Here is an 18,706-nt window from a genome sequence, read left to right as displayed (position 1 = left end):
CCCTACATTTTCTTCTAATTCGTTCCTTTAGCACTTGGGGGTACTGAAGCCTTTCATTGCTGTAATGGAGTTTCTTAGTTGTAGACAACAGGCCCTTTAGAACAAAGAGCAGTGTCTTTCCAACTAGTTAAAGTCCTCAAACTTAGTCTATTCTTTGCATTCTTCTTCCTGGTCAAGGGGTCCTCTTGTTATATACCTAACCCTAATTTATGGGGGGCATTATATAAACCTTCCAATTTTAATCCCTGAAGGCTATACTATAAACTAGCCATAACAGTTGCTTGTTTAATAACTAACACACTTCACTGAGGTTTCCCAATTTTAAACCCTGTATGTTTGTATGTAATGTTCCCCATCTAGAAGAATGGATGGACAAGGAAAAGTGACAGAGATGAGCTGAGTCCAGGGGAGAAGATCATTTTTACTTCTACCTGTCTTAATGGAATCCTAACTTTTCATATGCAGATACAGTTAGTGGAAAGCCACAGAGAGCCTTTGTAACACTTCCTTGAAGAAAATAATAATCTGTTGACTGAGGTTTTGTATGAATTCTAGTTGTAGAATTAGGGGCTAGAACTCTTGTCAGTAATATGTCTGACAGTTCAGCCATCAATGAGTCCCATATGATGACTGGATCATGAAGCAACAGCCAAATGATGCTCTCATGATAGGGAGAAGGGAGTAATATTCTATTCATATTAACAATTTCATGTTCCCCCAACTCAGAAACATAAAGGGTTTGCTCTCTTGAATCATTGGTCCAGGCCAAAATAAGTATCAATTGATTGTTTTGACTAGTTCCAGAGCATCATTGCCTTTATTCAGTACTGTCTCTGTGCTTCCATATTACACGAGTCTCAGGCTACTCTCCTCATGACTCAGACATATTAGTGAAGCTGTAGCCTCTAACGTGGTCAATGGTCCAAGGTAGAAGCCCACAGTTCTGACAGCCCATTTCCCTGTAGGCAAATGAAGGAAACTCAGGGTAGGTCTGAGACTGGATAGAAGGTCACTCATCTCCACTAAACCTTTACTTAACATATATTGAGCATAAGGCACAAACTTCAGAAGAAGAAAAAAATGACTAGAAGGGGAAGTAACCAAGTTTGAAATGAATCAAAGTCTTTAAAATATAATAAGAACATTTGAGGGTCAATTAGGTGGAATGAAAGGGGGGGTAAGTGGGGAAGGACATTATTGGAACCTCTGGAAGCTCCCAAACCACTTAAATAGTTGGATTACTACCTTTCTAAAAAGGTTAATAGAATGTTTCTCTGTCCCCCAAATATCTTCTCGTGTGTTCACTTAGTCATATATCTTGAAATTCAACTACAGAAATCGATAATTTCCAAACTTTTTTGATGAACAACCCTATCAGTTAAAAAAAAGAGCAAACCCAATATATGTCTATGTCAGTGAACTATAAGCACTTATGAATCCTTGATCAAGTAAAAAGGCTTTGAGCAAATTTCTAGTGTTGCTTTGTGTTTCTGTTGGTTAAATATCAGTCTAATTCAGTGTAGAGGTTCATCATCAGAAGTCTGACCTCCAATTAAGAGATGTTTTGGTGATAGTGGCTCATGAAATCATACTAATAATTTATATCAGTGAAGGGCAAGCTCATACAGATTAAATCAGAGTCTTTTCAGGTACAAACAATTAGAATGACTATGAAAAAAAACATGCTCTTATATGAAACTATTTAAAATGTGAAACATTTCAGCAAATACAGGCATCTAGGGACCTACTCAGTCCTTAAACATTAAAAATCCCTGCATTTTTTCTCTCTGATTTTAATGTTTAAGCCTAACTAGACATACTCACCTATATATATATATATACACACATATGTATGTATATATAATATATGTGTTTATCTATACAGATATATGTGTGCATATATCTATATACATACACACATATATGCGTGTACATTTATACTTGTATAACTTTATGAGCTACTATCACTAAAACTGTACATTAGTCACATACATATATACATATATATATAATATTTAGATGATAAATGTATGCATATGTACATACATAATAAATATATGTATGCACACATAAAAGAGTAATAAAGGACATTAACACATCAACAAACAGTTTAAAAATTAGAAAACTCATCTATAAATAATCACATTATCAGAAATACAAGCAAACTTAATTTTTAGACACAACTAATATTCATTAGAATATTTTAAAAGTAAAATATAAAACCCAATCTATGTAGGATCTATGGGAAAATAGGTCCATTAATATATGTTAGTGAGAATGGATTAGTCCAAAGATTTTGGATGACAGTATGCCAGTGTAACATATCAGTAACAAAACTGATTATATCTTTTAACCTTGTGAATTAGTCCAAAGATTAGTGGATTAGTCCAAAGATTTTGGATGACAGTATGCCAGTGTAACATATCAGTAACAAAATTGATTATATCTTTTAACCTTGTGAATCCATCAATTGTAAGACAGTTAAAAAGCATTAAACAAGGCAGAAAAGGGGGAAAATCTGATAAAATGATTCAAGTAAAGAGAATAATTTTCCATACTTTGAAATTTTCCAAAAGTTTACAAAAACATTTTAAATCTATTTCAAAGAGATTTTCAGTAGCAAAACAATTAGAAATAACCTTCATTCCAGCAATTGAAAAAGGCTAAATAAATTATGTTTTCATGTATGGAATATTATACTATCCTAAAACAATCAATATGAAACATATAAGCAACAATAAAAGACCTATATGGCATGATGTAAAATCACCAAGACTATAACAGATCACAATTATGAAAGTGAAAAAGGTGAAAAAAAGAGTAGAAAGAGGAGGAGATGAGGTGGAGGGCCTAAGTGTACAGAAGGTTCATTTCCACTTCACAGACCTTTCCTCAGTAACTTCAAAATGCCCTGCTTGATCTCCTGTGTCCGGACTCCATAGACAATGGGATTGAGAGCTGCTGGGATGACATGGTGTAGGACATTGAGCAGGATGGGTACATCAGGAGAGACCATCCTCTTGGCCACATGAGTGAGAACAAAGACTAGCAAGATGGTGCTGAAGAAGAGGATGAGGATGAAGTGGGAGCCACACGTACTCAGGGCCTTGGCTGCAGCCCCCTTAGCCTTAAGCCTCAGCACAGCTCTAAGAATGAAGGAGTAGGAGAGGAAGATGAGGATGAGATCAGAACCAAGCAGTGTCCATCCTCCTGCAAACTGGTAAAGGCGGTTGATTGTAACATCATTACAAGAGAGCTTGGATACAGATAAGTTGGCACAGATACAATTCTCAATGACATTCGAATGGCAGTAGTGCAGCCGAGCTGAGAGAATGGGTATGGGCACAGTGAGGAGAGAATTTCGTGCCAATATGAACATGGCAGCTTTGGCAACAAACTCATCTGTGATAATGGATGGATATCGAAGTGGGTGGCAAATGGCAACATATCTATCATATGCCATAATTAAAAAGGTACAAGACTCCATGGCCAGGAAGCAGTTCATGATATACATCTGGAGGAAGCAGGCAGAGAAACTTATGGGTCTGAGGTCAAACCAAAAGATGAGCAGTACCTTGGGGATGACAGTGAAGCAGAGCACAATGTCCAGCAAGGAGAGTAGGCTGAGAAGATAATACATGGGCTCATGCAGAGAGGCCTCCAGCCGAATGGTGATTAGGAGGGTGGCATTGGCCCCCATGGCCAGAAGGAAGAGCAGGCTCAGGGGAAGGGAGAGCCATCGCTGCCAGCTTGGAGATCTGACAAAACAGTTCAGGAGGAACTCAGAGACCTCAGTTCTTGAAGAGCTATTGCTGGGCAATATCATGTTGTGGATTCTGAGGGTTCAGATTTCCCTTGGATCTTAGCATCTGAGCCTAGAAATAGGAATACACAACATTCTGTTAGAATCAAGAAATCACTCAACTCCTCTCTTTCATTCCTCCCATTTTTTCCCATCTCCTTCGATATTAGAGGAAGATCTGATTTTCTTCATTACTCAAGCTGTCTACTCCATCTCTACCCTCGAGTATTACAATCCAAAACTTATCCAAAACCTTGCCTGAATAGCCCATTTCTTACACAATATTTTACTATCTCCTGCTGCATAAATTCCTTAATTTTAGTTGTTTCCAATCCTAAAATAAAAAATAGAAAAAACCCTTTTTTTTCTTGACCCTATACATTTTGAGACTTGTTCTCCCTTCTTCATTCTTAGGGAAAAGGAAGGTTTTGGGGAAGTAAAGGAGAGTTCAGTTTGGGACATTCAATTTGAGGTGCTGGCAGGCCATCTAATTGAAGATCTCCAAGAAAAAGTTGTAAATATGGGAGGTGAGTGTATGGGATAGATTTAGGGTGGAAATTGAACCGAAAATTATTTCCATAAAGATGATGGTTTGAAATTGAATATGAGATCAGCAATGGAGAGTAAAGAGAAAGAAAAGAGAACTAACACTAGGGTACACACATATTTAAGTGACAGAAGGACACCATGGTATAAGAAAAAGGGACATAAGAGCGATCAGAAAAATAGCAGGATAAAAATGAAAGGACATTGATCCGGAAGCTGAAAAGATAAAAATATAACAAGAAAGGATAGTCCACAGCGGCAAGTGTAAAAGAATGTTTATAGAAGAGGGTAGGAAAATAGGTTATTAAATGTGGCAATTAAGGAGGGCATTCTTGTCATGTAAGAGAGCAATTTCAGTACTATAATGTAGATATGCAGAAAGTGAAGAAGAATTAAGAAGCCTCAGGGGCAGCTAGGTGGTACAGTGGATAAAGCACCCACCCTGGATTCAGGAGGACCTGAGTTCAAACCTGGCCTCAGACACTTGACACTTACTAGTTGTGTGACTATGGGCTCTGGGCAAGTCACTTAACCCCAATTGCCTCACCAAAAAAAAAAAAAAAGAAGAAGAAGAAGAAGAAGCCTCTTGATGTGGGTGAAAGAGGAGAATGTAAAAGCTGGCCTGAAGCTCAATAGTAAAACAAGACAAAACAAAACAAAACAAAACAAAAAAACCCCTAAGATCATGAGATCATGGTAACTTGTCCCTTCATTTTCTGGCAAATAGAAAGTGAAGAAATTGAAGAAGCATCAGATTTTATATTCTTGGGTCAAAGATAAAAGACTCCTTTTTCTTGGAAGGAAAGATATGGCAAATCAGGATAGCATGCTAAAAAGCAGAGCTATCTCCTTGCCAAAAATAGGGGTTCTTTTTCAGTAGTAATGTATGGCTGTGTGAGTTGAGATGTAAGGAAAGCTGAGTGCTACATTATCAATGCTTTAAAAGCATTTTCTTTTAAAATTTAATTTAAAACATTGTCATGTTGGAGAAGACTTTTGAGAGTCTCTTGGTCAGCAAGGAGATCAAATCAGTCAATACTTAAAGAAGTTAATTCAGATTATTAATTGGAAGATAAAAAACCTGAAGTTGAAGCTTAAAAACGTTGGTCACATAAGGAGAAGACAGGACTCACTGGAAAAAGGCACTGATGTTGGAAAAGATTGAAGGTAATGGAAGAGGGTGAGATGGACAGATGGTGTCATTAAAGCAGTGAACATAAGCTTAAACAGATTTCAGGAGACAATGGAGGATAAACGGGCCTGATGTGTAGTGGTTACTGGGGTCATAAAGAGTCAAGTTACAAAGAGCTAGGTAGTACCATGGACAGAATATCGGATCTGGAGTCAGTTCAAATCCTATTTCAGATACTTACTGCCTCAGGTCCCTAATGTGAATTTTATTTTCTTTCCAAACAAACCAATCCTTGTTTAGATTTTCCCTGTCCCTGCAAAGAACAGCACTTTTTTGACATCTTAAAATAAATATCTTGTTAACATTTCAGACTCAACAAGTCAAAAACAAAACATCCCCAAAACAAAATCATCCCAAACTCTTCATACTCATTCATGCTACATATCCAATCTGTTGTTACATTTCATTATTTCTAACTTCCTAACATCTCATATATGTTCTCTTCTCTTCACTTACAGTCACCACCCGAGTACACATTTTTACCACCTCTCAAATGGGCTATAATGTAATAACCTTTTAATTGTACTCTCAGCCACATCTCTCTCCCAACTCTAATTCATTCTTTACTCAGCTGCCAAAGTAATGTTCCTAAAGTGTAAGTCTGACCATGTCCCTTCCATATTCAAAAAACTCCAATGACTCTTTATTACTATCTCTCTGGATCAAATAAAATTCTTTGTTTGGAAATTAAAACTATTTACCATTTCTCCCCTCATAACTTTCCAGTCTTCTTCAACTTTATTCCCCTTCATGCCCTCTATTATCCAGTTACGCTGGACTATCTGTTTCCCACAGCACTGGTTTGCATTATTACTGACTTTACCCTGGCTGTTCCCCATACCTGTAATGTGCTCACTTCCTTCCTCTAGAAAACTCAGCTCAATTACCACCTTCAATATAAGACTTTTACATATACTTCCCCATCAGTTACTCATTTCTCCTCTTTTCTTAAGTATTTTGTATTATTTTTGTACATAAATGAACCCCATAAAAAGTTACTACTCCAGTGCTTCAACATGTCACTGAAGTGTGACCCTCAGTCCAAATGGCAACTACTCCAGGAGAGCACAAGATCTGGGACATTCAACCATTCTGCAAAGGCAGCTAGGTGGTAGAGTGAACAGAGGACTGAGACCACAGTGAAATCTATTCTGAAATATTTGTGTGACCCTAGCAAGTACTTCAGCTCTGTTTGCTTCAGGTTCCTTAATTATAAAATGAGGATAATAATAGCACCTACCTTCAAATGTTGTAAAGATCAAATGAGAAAACATTCTAAACTGCTTAGCACAGTGCCTGGCACATAATAGGCACTTGATAAATGCTAGTTGACTATCTAATGTAGAAGTAGGAAAGGAATCAAATTTAACTTGAGTATCAAAGCAGATAGCATTAGAAAAAAGATATAGAATTATTAAGAGTTATGGAAGGGCAGCAATGGACTAGGCATGGGGATGGGGGGGGGACACAGCTAAACAAACAAAAGAGTCTTTTGAAGAGACATATCCCATGGTCAAGATACAGCTAGACCTTCTCTTTCTCTGTGATGCTTCATGAAGTAGAGCCCTCATGTCTGGAGAAAAGGAACTCCAGTTTTCCCTAGGATAGCCAGCCCAAGAGTGTGTGGCTTTTGCTATTGATTACACAAAGGAGGTTTGGAGATAAGAAAGACTTAAAAATGATAATATTAATAATTATAACAATAACAACAATATTCATGAAAACAACTACCATTTATATAGTGTAATAAGGAGCAAAATCCCTAAAGCCAGGTCCATAAGAGAAGAAGAGCCATAGATAAAAAGCAGAACCCACCCCTCTGACTCTGTCAGAGTGCTTCAGTGTCCCTTTGAATTAGCCCTGGTTTGAATACCAAGGCAATTGCATTTAAAAGAATGAAGGCTTCTCAGGGTAAGTGGGTAAAGAAGTTGGAGGCTCTGGGTCACCAGCACAATCTATTGTGAGAGTATGAGAAGACACCAATATTCTGTGTTCTCCTTTCTCATTCCTTCCTCCCTTTCTACTTTTTCTTTCACTGGAATTAGAGTCAGAAGATCTGAATTTGAATCTATATCCTTCCTCTCATTTAGTTGTATAATTTTGAGCTGATCATTAAATGTTTCTGAGCTCCAGTTTCTTCATTTATTTTTTTAAATGATGACTGAAACACACTACCTACCTCCTAGGGCTGTTGTAAACAATTTCCTGTAAATAATAAAAGAAATGGAAAAAATACGATATAGAAAGAGAAAAATTAGTGTTATTTTAAGTATTTATTATTATTTCCCTCTTTTATCCTTCCCTTTCTATTACTCTTCATTTTTCATTTGGGAAACAGAGGAGCAATAGCTAAAAGAGAACTAGTTCTCAGTGGCTTCTCATTTCTAGACTCTGTGGAAGGAGGAACCCTCAAGATTCTCTTAACTTCCTTGGTTGCCTGGAATCAAGGGGCTTCACCCCATTAATGTGTAGCTGTTTTGTCTGTCCCAGGTTATCAAATCTCACAGTTGGAAGAACACCTAACATCATCCAGTTAAACTCCTCTCACGGGGCAGCTAGGTGGTGCAGTGGATAAAGCACTGGCCCTGGATTCAGGAGGACCTGAGTTCAAATCTGGCCTCAGACATTTAACACTTACTAGCTTTGTGACCCTGGGCAAGTCACTTAACCCCAATTGCTCAGCAAAAAAAACAAAAACAAAACAACAACAAACCAAAACCAAAACCAAAAACCTCCTCTCACCTTAACCCTCCAAATGGGGAGCCCTACTATACCACTCATTCTGTCGTTTAGTAATGTCAGACTGTACATGACTCTTCTTGGCTAATAGGGTTTAAATGACTTGCTCGGGGTTGTACAGCTAGTAAATGTCTGAGGCCAGATTTAAACTCAGATCTTCCTGACTCTAGACCTAGTACTCTATCAACTGTACCACCTAGTTGCTGTATTACGCCATTTCTAAGAGGTACTTAGTCTCTGTGTCACTTATTCACATGACCTTGAGCTCTCTGTGAACTCAAATATACAGGATTGTACAATGTCATTAGAAAGTTCTTGCTCATATTAGGCAAAAATTTGTTACTTTTTAATTTTCCAGTGGAGACCATTTTTGACCTCATTTGTTCTTGGTATTATTCATCCACGATAGAGAGATGGGATAGCAAAGTTATGTCCAACTCTTAGATCCCAAAGGTCTAGGTTAGATGTCTCAGATCTGGAACTTAAAAATATTTTAGTATTTGATAAGTCATTTAACTTCTCTGGGCAACAGTTCCATTCTTTTTAAAATGGCGACAAAAATATTTACATTACTTACCTTCCTGTTGGAAAGAGCTTTGCAGTCTTTAAATATAGGAAAGGGAGCTATAGTGTGAGTAAATGGATTTTATGACTGACACTAGGGTTAGAAGAGAAAACAGAGCCAAGGTCCTAAATGAAATAAGTCATATCAAACCATCCTACATCTTTACCAGACTCGTTGCAAACTTAGGACTCTTTTCTTCCTGGTACTCATGGTAATGGTGATTCTGCCTGGTCTTCTTTATGGTCCTCCCAGTTCTTTGAAACTAGGAACTTGTCCTGAGGATGCTCCCTGTGCTTTGCTTTGTGATACAGGCCCCAATTGGTTTTTATCTCCCCAATCTCTCCAAATTGCAAAGGCAATTTGTGCAGCTTGGGCTGCAACCTAAAGGACAGAGCCCTGTGGGCATCTTCCCATCCTAATCTCTAGGGCAGGACTGGAGAGACAGAGAATTACTTAGGTCTAAGGAGTCTAAATCTGAATATGGGACAATCCCAAGAGATCTTACTGGCACAGACTAGAAAAGAAGTCCTTGGCTCTCAGATCAATTTGGTCTATTAGAGTGAATGCATGTGCTTTGTATGTTAGGGACAGGGTGAGGCTTCATCAGTATCTGCTATGCACATAGATAGCCACATAGGCTTCAGCACAGACAAACATGATCTCTCACACATGGATCTATGAATAGGCTCAGTTCAGTTTTTGCACCTCTTCTGTGCATGACCACTGGATACTTCCTGGCTATGCTTAGTGGGTCTTGAGCAGAACTGTGCTACAGCTACCTCAAACTTTCCTTTGCAAGAGCTGATTATTAACCGTTCAGTGTGAGCACTTACACCTGAGAAATCTATAAATGCTACCAATTAGTATCTAATTTATTATTTTTTAATTGTCTGGGTTTAAGAAAGTGATGGAGAAAATGTTGATGATGAAGGTTAAACTTAAAAATATGATGAGCATAATTTTCTTCTGGAGAGCTGGTTGTTAAATATTTAACAGGACAATTCTGGTCTTGAGACTCCCACATATATTCAAGGAAAACTGAAGGAAGGAAAGAGGCCTTCATGGAACCCACAAGAAGAGAGGGGAATAAATTTTGTTATTGTTTAGTTGTATCTAACTCTTTGTGACCCTATCTGGGGTTTTCTCTGCAAAGATACTGGAGTGGTTTGCCATTTCTTTCTCTAACTCATTGTACAGAGGAGGAAACTGAGGCAAACAGGGTTAAGTGACTTGCCCAGTGTCACACATTAAGTGTCTGAGGCCAGATTTGAATTTATGAACATGAGCCTTCCTGATTCCAAGCTTAGCGCTCTATATCAAAGCTTCTTAAACTCTATGTTGTGACTCCATATGGAATCACCTAATTGAATGTAGGGGTCATGAAAAATTTGGCAACACTAAAAGTTTATTCATACCTATTTTTTATACCTATGTACCCAGGGTCACGTAAAAATTTATTGGGTGGAAAGGGATTGTGAGTAGAAAAAGTTTAAGAAGCCCTGCTCTATATAACTACATGTCTGTGCTTCCAGGATTTCATTTAAGGGGTATCTCAATGATGTAGATCCAAACTCATTGCATTGCCTTCTCATCCTGGGAAACTATTATCTTTGTCTTCCTATAAAGCTTCACAGTGGTCTGCCTGCTTTTTGGGGGACCTTCTGCCCATATCTCTTGCTTGGAATTACATGAATAATGATGATGATAGCTAACATTTATATACTTCATAGTATCTGCCAAGCACTGTGATAAATGCTTTACAATCATTATCTCATTTGGTCATCACTACAACACTGGGATATAGGTGTTATTATTACCCCATTTTACAGATGAGGAAACTGGAGAAACAGAGGTTAAGTAACTTGCCCATAGTCATACAGTTAATGTAATTGTCTGAGGTCACATCTGAAATCAGGTGTTCTTAACAGCATGCCTGGCACTGTATCCACTGTCTCATCTAGCTGCCCCTACACAGCCAACAGAACACCAAGGATATTTATCTCCTATCCCTCATTCTCAACTGTCCTCAATCTTTTCCCATCATACACCTCACTGACATCTTTTAGTCCACTTTGTGTACATATTTCCTACTTAATTATATGTATTGTGTGACTGAATGAACACCAGACTTGGGAAGCAGCATGATACTGCAGAAAGAACTCTGGTGGCTCTGGAGTCAGAGGACGTAGGTTCAAGCCTCAGCTCTGAGACATTTTACCTATGTAAAACTTAGCCTCCCTGGCTAAGTGATTGGTTTTCTCATCAATAAAATGTTGATGTTGTGGCAGCTAGGTGGCACAGTGGATAAAACACTGGCCCTGGATTCAGGAGGACCTGAGTTCAAATCTGGCCTCAGACACTTGACACTTTCTAGCTGTGTGACCCTGGGCAAGTCACTTAACCCCCATTGCCCTGCAAAAAAACCCCAAAGCCCCAAAAACCCAACAACTCTAGGAAGTACAAAATACCTGGGAATACCTATGCAAAAACAAGTCCAATAACTATATGAACAAAATTATAAAAAACAGACATTTTTACACAAATAATATCAGATTTAAATAATTGGAGAAATATTATTAAAGTTAGGCAGGGTAATATAATAAAAATGAAAAATTTATCTAAACTAATTTATATATTCAATGTCATCCCAATTTAATTACCAAAAATTATTTTACTGAATTAGAAAAATAATAATAAAATTCATTTGGAAGAACAAAAGGCAAAAAATATCAAAGGAACTAATGAAAAATGCAAGGGATAGAGGTTTAGCAGTGCCAGTTCCAATCACAGTTTTAGTTTAGTTGGCATCAGTTGACATTATGTATTAAAGGATGCTCTGATTATATGGATGGGTCTTTGAACACTTCAGGATCATTGACCTCTATTATAGGTAGTTGCTAGCCTTACCAATAAATAGATTATGCTTGGACTTTTGTGCCTCAGTTTCCCTTAATCGCAGGCATGCCACTTTGCTGCCAGTAAAAGTGTTACTATTCACATTGACTCCTACTATGATTTTGGGGTCTGCCATGCAATTGGAAAGCTGTGGCTGCAGAGAAGTTTTCTTCCTTCATTGGGAAAAGTCAATGGTAATGCCAAATTTATTAAAGATCTTTCAAACATTTGTCTACCTAAGGATTTAGCTATTGTGCACTCTTCTGCACACACTAAAGATACTGACATTGTTTCTTGTGGCAATAATTGAGCAGATGAAGCTCCAAAGTTGGCTACTTTGAAAGGACTATTGTGTTTCCTTTGACACCTGAATAGTGGCATCCTCTTCACTGATAATTCTGAAGTGGAAAAATTGAAAGAGCCATGTAAAACAAGACAGGTCTCTGGGGTATGGGTGATTTAGCATGGTAAACCATATCTCCCCAGGAGTTTCTGTCACCAGGTGTGTCTTTTTGTACAAAAAGGAAGCCATTATGCTATTCAAGGAATTGTAGACACAGTGAAAAGGGGATGTTGCTCTAGGAATCACTTCTGTTGCATCCCAAATTTGTGCAGCACACCCCACCTGTCTATCTTTTAACTGACAATCCTCTAGAAATATGGCTTTTGGTAGTTTCCCCTTAGCTTATACTCTCTTGGAACATTTACAGATTGACTTTATTAATATGCCTAAAGCAGGCCATTATTGAGTTTGTCCTGTGATTGTTGATTAACTTATTTGCTGGGTGAAGGCATTTCCTGTCTTTAACGCCATAGCTGCCTTTGTAGCCAAAATGTTTCTTTAACGGATAATACCCAGGTCTGGTCCCCCTGCTCAAATAGATTCTCATTTTACAGATTCTGTCCTCTCTCAAATCTATTCTGCCTTTAGGGATTTCTCCTAAATTTAATGCATCTTCTCATTCCCAGAACTCTGGTCCAGATAGGCACATGAATAAAGAGTTGAAATCCCTTATTGATAAACTGTGATCAAAATCCAATCTTAAATGGCCTAATGTCCTTCCCCTTGCCTTGTTTCATCTATTAGATAGACCAAGGGTTAATTACATGTATCTACTTATGAAATGCTTTTTGGACATCCTCCCATAAAAGCACAACTTTTTCTCTAGTGTATACATCATTTCTTGGAGGAAATACTTCTATTGCATCTGGCAGATGTCTCTCCTTAAGTCTTTTGCTCCTGATGCCCTTTCTCCCATATCAACAGAGCTTTGTTAGTGCTGCTACTTCTTATGAAAATCAATCCACCTTAGTTAATATGACTACTACAGCTTTGATGAATTTAACTTTTGCAGCTCTGATAAATCCAACCATTGAATACCTAATAAATCTGACTCCTTCATTACCTACAAATAATAGTTTTTATTTATAATTTTGTCTGTTTGTAGGCAATTGGAAGGAGTGCCCTTCTCATATATGTGTTCTGATACTACCAGTTATTGTTATTTTGCTAACTTTGATTGTAATCTGTTATTAGTGTATGTATGGAACAAGGACTCCAGACTCTGCCAAAAGTCAAATTTTTGGAAATTGGACTGTTTATCGAACCAGTAATCCTGAACTCTCATTAGAAAGAGAGTGTTTTTTTCTAAAATTAAAGAAATTAACTTAGACAAAGAGAAGGATGAATGTTTTGTTAAAATGACTAAGGTAAAATAGCAGCTTATTTCATCCTCTGAATCTAGTTTATCAGAAGAGCAGACAATTGAACCTGAACTACATAAGCAAATCATTTAGTATTTTAATCCTTGCTTGTTGGCTTGATCTTGTCATTGTTATCTCAAATTATTTTCTCATCATTAGATTTAGAGTTGTGCATTTATCCAACCCTTACTGGAAACATCATTATCATGTCAAGAGAAAAGCAAAATGTTCATATGATCATAATAAATCAGTAATTAAAGGAAACTGAGTCACAGAAGTCCAAACATAATCTATTTATTTGTAAGGCTAGAAATGACCAGTAATAGAAGTCAATGCATGTCATAAAATCTGCCATTTGCTCCCATACAACTTTTTTCAAGCTTCTGATTTCTTTCTTGAATTGTTTGAGGAAAGCCTCCTGTGGTCCCATGATCTCTTGAGAATACACTGGGGTCTCTTTTTCATCAGTGTTGGTTAAACTTTCTTGCAATATCTATGTAGAGATATTTATCATCACTGGCTATGTGGTGCAATGAATAGAGTTCTGACCCTGAAGTCAGGAAAGCTCATCTTCCTGAGCCCAAATCTAGCCTCAGACACTTACTAGTTCTGTGACTCCGGGCAAGTCACTTAACCCTATTTGCTTCAGTTCCTTATTTGCAAAATGAGCTGGAGAAGGAAATGTTAAACCACTCTAGTATTTTTGTCAAGAAAACTCTAAATGGGGTCACAAAAAGTCAGACAAAATTGAAACAAGAGGAAAACAACAAAAATGTCTTGTTATTCATCATCCCTTCTAATTATTCATCACCCCTTCTTCCTTATTGATTTATTACCTTGTTCTCTTATTTTTCTCCTTCCTGAGAAATATATTGTTTGTTCCTGTCTTTTTTTCTCCACCCTTCTTTTCCTGACTAGTAATGCTTCTGTGTTTGTCTCTGTCTCTATCCTACCTTCCATCCTTTCAAAAAAATACATACTTTTTCAAAGAGCAAAAGTCCTTCTTTCCCACCACCTTCCGTGTTGAAAAAGAAAGAAAAACAAAATTCCTCTTACAAACCATATATAATAAAATAAAATAAATTTCTTCATTGGACACATCCAAAAAAAAATGTCTCTACCCTCTGAGTCCTTCATCTTTCTATAAAGATGTGGGGCGGCATGTTTCCCCTGGAATCATGGTCAGTCATTAAGATGATCAGAGTCCTAAATCTTTCATAGTTGTTTGTCTTTAAAATCTTGTTCTCTCAGACCTCGTCGCCCGGCCCTGGTTCTTGCTTCAACTGTGTTTGGACTGAACAGACCCTGGGTTTTCCCAGCTCGCCTCACGCTAGATCTTTGCCCTTCTGAAGCCCGCCAGCCCCTCGGACCACCCGACCCCTGCTTTGGAGACCATCCGCCTCCGGGACCATCCGCCCTTGGCCTCCGAGACCAAACAGCTCCGCGACCAGCCACCTCCTCTCGTTGCTGTCGTTGCTATGAGCTCTACGTCCCAGATCCGCCAAAACTTATCCGCCAAGGCAGAGGCCGCGTTCAATCGTCTGGCCAACCTCCACCTGCAGGACTCCTACTCCTACCTGTCCCTGGGTTTCTATTTCGACCGGGACGATATCGCTCTGCCGAGCGACCTGGCGAAGGACAAACGCGAGGGCGCCGTTCAGAGAGCGCTTTATGCGGCTCTAGAACCAACGTGGGGGCCGGGTCCTCCTCCAAGCTGTGCAGAAACCTGTCCAAGATGAGTGGGGCCGCAACTTGGATGCCATGGAGGCTGCCCTGAGCTTGGAGAAGGGCCTGAAGCAGGCCCTCCTGAAGCTGCACACCCTGGGCTCCACCCAAGGGGATCCACACCTCTGTGACTTCCTGGAGAGCCACTACATGGGTGCCTGGGTCACATTGCGACACGTGCAGGCAGACCCCTAGCCCGGGCTGGGAGAATACCTGCTGGAGAGGATGAGCCCGAAGCCCGACTAGGAGGAGCAGCCCCAGGAGAGGGCCAATGGGGCCCACAATAAAGAATAAAGCTGGCTCGCTGCTCACCCCCTCCCCCCCTTCAGTCCATTAGACTGCATCAGTTCATAGAAGACTTCACAGTTTCCCCTGAAACCATCATCTCCATCATTTCTTATAGCAGAACATTGTTCCATCACATTTATTTACCATAACTTATCTGCCCATTCCCCAATTAATGAGCACTCCTTCAGAATCCAATTCTTTGCCACCACAAAAAAAAAGAGCTGTCTTCAATATTATTGTACATATTTAGATAGGTCCCTTTGCTTAGGATCAATTTTCCTTAGTCTAGCCTCTCTTATTTCCCCATCTCTCTTCTTCCCTTTTCCTTTTATTTCTCTTTTTTTGTGAAATGTATTCCTGTATCCAACACTCTCTGTGTGTTTGTATGTATATTCTTCCCTAGTTGTTCCTATAAAATTCACTTTCATAGCAGTCTAACAGAATTACTTTTTAAAAGGAGCATGACTTTATATATGAAAACTAAACTTTTCAAACAATTTCTTATAAGCGTCCAAACATATTTTAAAATCGCATGTGTGAAAAATTTTGCAGTAAATACATCAGATAATGACTGGCATCCAAGACCTAAAAGGAACTGAAACATATCTACAAGATTAATAATACAGACTGCACAAGAGAGCAATGGTCAAAGAACATGAATAGACAATTTACAAAAGAGAGATACAAACTGCTAATAATCACCTGAAAAAATGTTTCTGTAAAATGAAGAGACTGGATTAGCTGGCCTCTAAGGAACTTTTAACTTTAAATCTATGATCCTAGGAAGCTACATTCAAATTTCCTAAACATCAAGAAATGCAAATCAGAACAATATTCAGATACTCGTCATACCCTCTAGAATATTTTTAAAAAGTAAAAATTTATAAGAACCAATGTTGTAAAAGCTGTGGGGAAACAAGTACTCTAATACACTGTTGGTGGAATTGCAGATGGATACTACTATTAGAGAGAGTATTATAGCAATACAAAATAAGGGTAAAAAAAAAAACCTCCTATATCTTTCAATTCAGTAATTCCACTGGTGAGACTCTATATAATATAAATGTATGCATATGTATATATGTGTATGTATATATATATATATATACATATATAAATACAGTGTATATATGAAAGTGAACCCATCAGTACAAAAACATTCTAATGTGCTCTAAAATGAAAAACATTTATGTCCTGTCAGTGAAGAATAGGCAATTGTGTGTGTGTGTGTGTGTGTGTGTGTGTGTGTGTGTATGTGTGTGTGTGTGTGTGTAGTGGTGGAAAAATTACAGGACTATACGAATAATGGGTATGAAGCATACAAAGAAATAGATAAGGGCTTATAAAGATGATGCAGAGGGAAATCAGCAAAAACAAAAGTGTATTGAAATTGACTAAAGCTACACTTTTTAAAATGAAGAAAAGATAGTACAAAAGAAGGAAACAATCAACAAAAGCTGGTAGAATTTTGGTGTGTATTTCATCTCAAATTGCACATAACAGTCTTCTAATTCTTTTTTTCTTTTTTTCCTCCTCCTACTTCCTTCCTTCTCAATTACTCTGCTATTGGCCTCTTTGTTTCTAAGCTCCACTTTCCCCTTCCCTTTTGTGTTCCTTGAAGGTTTCATGCCCTTTTAGCTAATCATTCACATGCCTTCCATTCCCACCTCTGTTGTATATTAGCACAAGTAGGATGGAAAATTTGTATGGGATGGAACACATGGAAACCAAGTCATTACTGGAATAATGGCAAGGACTTCACTAAGTCCACTTATCCCAGGAGCAATAAGGTCACATTTCACTAAAGTGAAATGCAAAGAAATGCTAATCAGAGAATGAATTCCTATTGCGCTCCTAAAGGATACCAGGCTTTGTATAGACTCTATCTGTTCAGAGGGATGAAAAGGAGTAAGGAGAAAAGGCTAAAGGAACTATAGGAAAGGCCATTGGCTAGATAATGCTGTTCAACCTTGGTCAAGGCCTGGGGTTTGTATTTTAAGCTTGGAAGTCCCCTCCCTATTGCCAATCCATGAGCCATCCTACCCCAAGAAAGCAGGAAGTTTTTCCTCATTCCTACTTCACAGACCCTTCCTCAGTAACTTTAGAATGCCCTGCTTGATTTCCTGGGTCCGAACTCCATAGACAATGGGTTGAGAGCTGCAGGGATGACGTGGTGTAGGACATTGAGCAGGATGGGCACATCAGGAGAGACCATCTTCTTGGCCACATGAGTGAGAACAAAGACCAGCAGAATGGTACTGAAGAAAAGGATGAGGATGAAGTGGGAGCCACATGGGCTTAAGGCCTTGGTTGCAGCCCCTTTAGTCCTAAGCTTCAGCACAGCTCTAAGAATGAAGGAGCAGGAGAGGAAGATGAAGATGAGATCAGAACCAAGCACTGTCCATCCCCCAGCAAACTGAAGAAGGCGGTTCACTGTAATATCATCAGAGGAAAGCTTGGATACAGATAAGTTGGCACAAATACAATTGTCAATGACATTGGAGTGACAGTAGTGCAGCCTAGCTGAGAGGACAGGAACAAGAACAGTGAGGAGGGCATTTCGGGCCACTATGAAAATGGCAGCCTTGGCAACAAATTGATCAGTAATTATGGATGGGTATCGCAGTGGATGACAGATGGCCACATATCTATCATATGCCATTATTAAAAAGGTACAAGACTCCATAGCCAGGAAGCAGTTCATGACATACATTTGGAGGAAGCAAGCAGAAAAGCTAATAGATCTTAGGTCAAACCAGAAGATGAGTATAACCTTAGGGATAACAGTGAGGCAGAGCACAATGTCCAGCAGGGAGAGTAGGCTAAGAAAGTAGTACATAGGCTCATGCAGAGATGACTCTACCCAGATGGTGGTTAGAAGTATGGCATTTGCCCCCCATGGCCAAGAGGAAGAGCAGGCTTAGGGGTAGTGAGAGCCAGCGTTGTAAATTTGGAGATCTGACGAAACAGTCCAGGAGGAATTCAGAGACCTCGATCATGGAGGAGTTATTGCTGGTCAGTGCCATAGTATACATTCCAAGAATGTAAATTTCCTGTGGGTCTTAGCATTTGAAATCTGGAATGAGAAAACACAATATTTTAGTGGAATAGGGAGCCCATTCCACTTTCTTCTTCTCTGTACTTGTTCATTCTCTACTTTAATCTCAGAGGAAAAGAAGGTATTTTTCAGAGTCAAACCTCACTCTTACATCTGTTCTCTTACACCACATGATTGCATCTTCTCTATGAC

At 38.7% G+C, this 18,706-nt stretch overlaps 1 protein-coding gene and 2 pseudogenes across 1 annotated transcript; 1 reads left to right on the top strand and 2 right to left on the bottom strand.

The window, feature by feature from the left end:
- Nucleotides 1-2,878: 2,878 nt before the first annotated feature.
- LOC122750502 (olfactory receptor 56A3) lies at nt 2,879-3,826 on the bottom strand. The gene has a single exon (XM_043997242.1). It carries the CDS (start codon nt 3,824-3,826, stop codon nt 2,879-2,881), a length of 948 nt encoding a protein of 315 aa, XP_043853177.1.
- Nucleotides 3,827-10,960: 7,134 nt separating this feature from the next.
- LOC122748095 lies at nt 10,961-15,363 on the top strand (annotated as a pseudogene).
- A 2,171-nt stretch (nt 15,364-17,534) lies between these two features.
- Nucleotides 17,535-18,482, bottom strand: LOC122750484 (annotated as a pseudogene).
- Nucleotides 18,483-18,706: the final 224 nt, after the last annotated feature.

The sequence above is a fragment of the Dromiciops gliroides genome, chromosome 3, assembly GCF_019393635.1.
Source record: "Dromiciops gliroides isolate mDroGli1 chromosome 3, mDroGli1.pri, whole genome shotgun sequence".
NCBI classification, from domain to species: domain Eukaryota; kingdom Metazoa; phylum Chordata; class Mammalia; order Microbiotheria; family Microbiotheriidae; genus Dromiciops; species Dromiciops gliroides.
The sequence above is the reverse complement of the archived record's forward strand: the minus strand, read 5'-3'. Positions and strand labels throughout refer to the sequence as shown.

Excerpts from the sequence above, each read along its gene's own strand:
- LOC122750502 (XM_043997242.1), bottom strand. The coding sequence starts at position 3,826 with ATGATATTGCCCAGCAATAGCTCTTCAAGAACTGAGGTCTCTGAGTTC.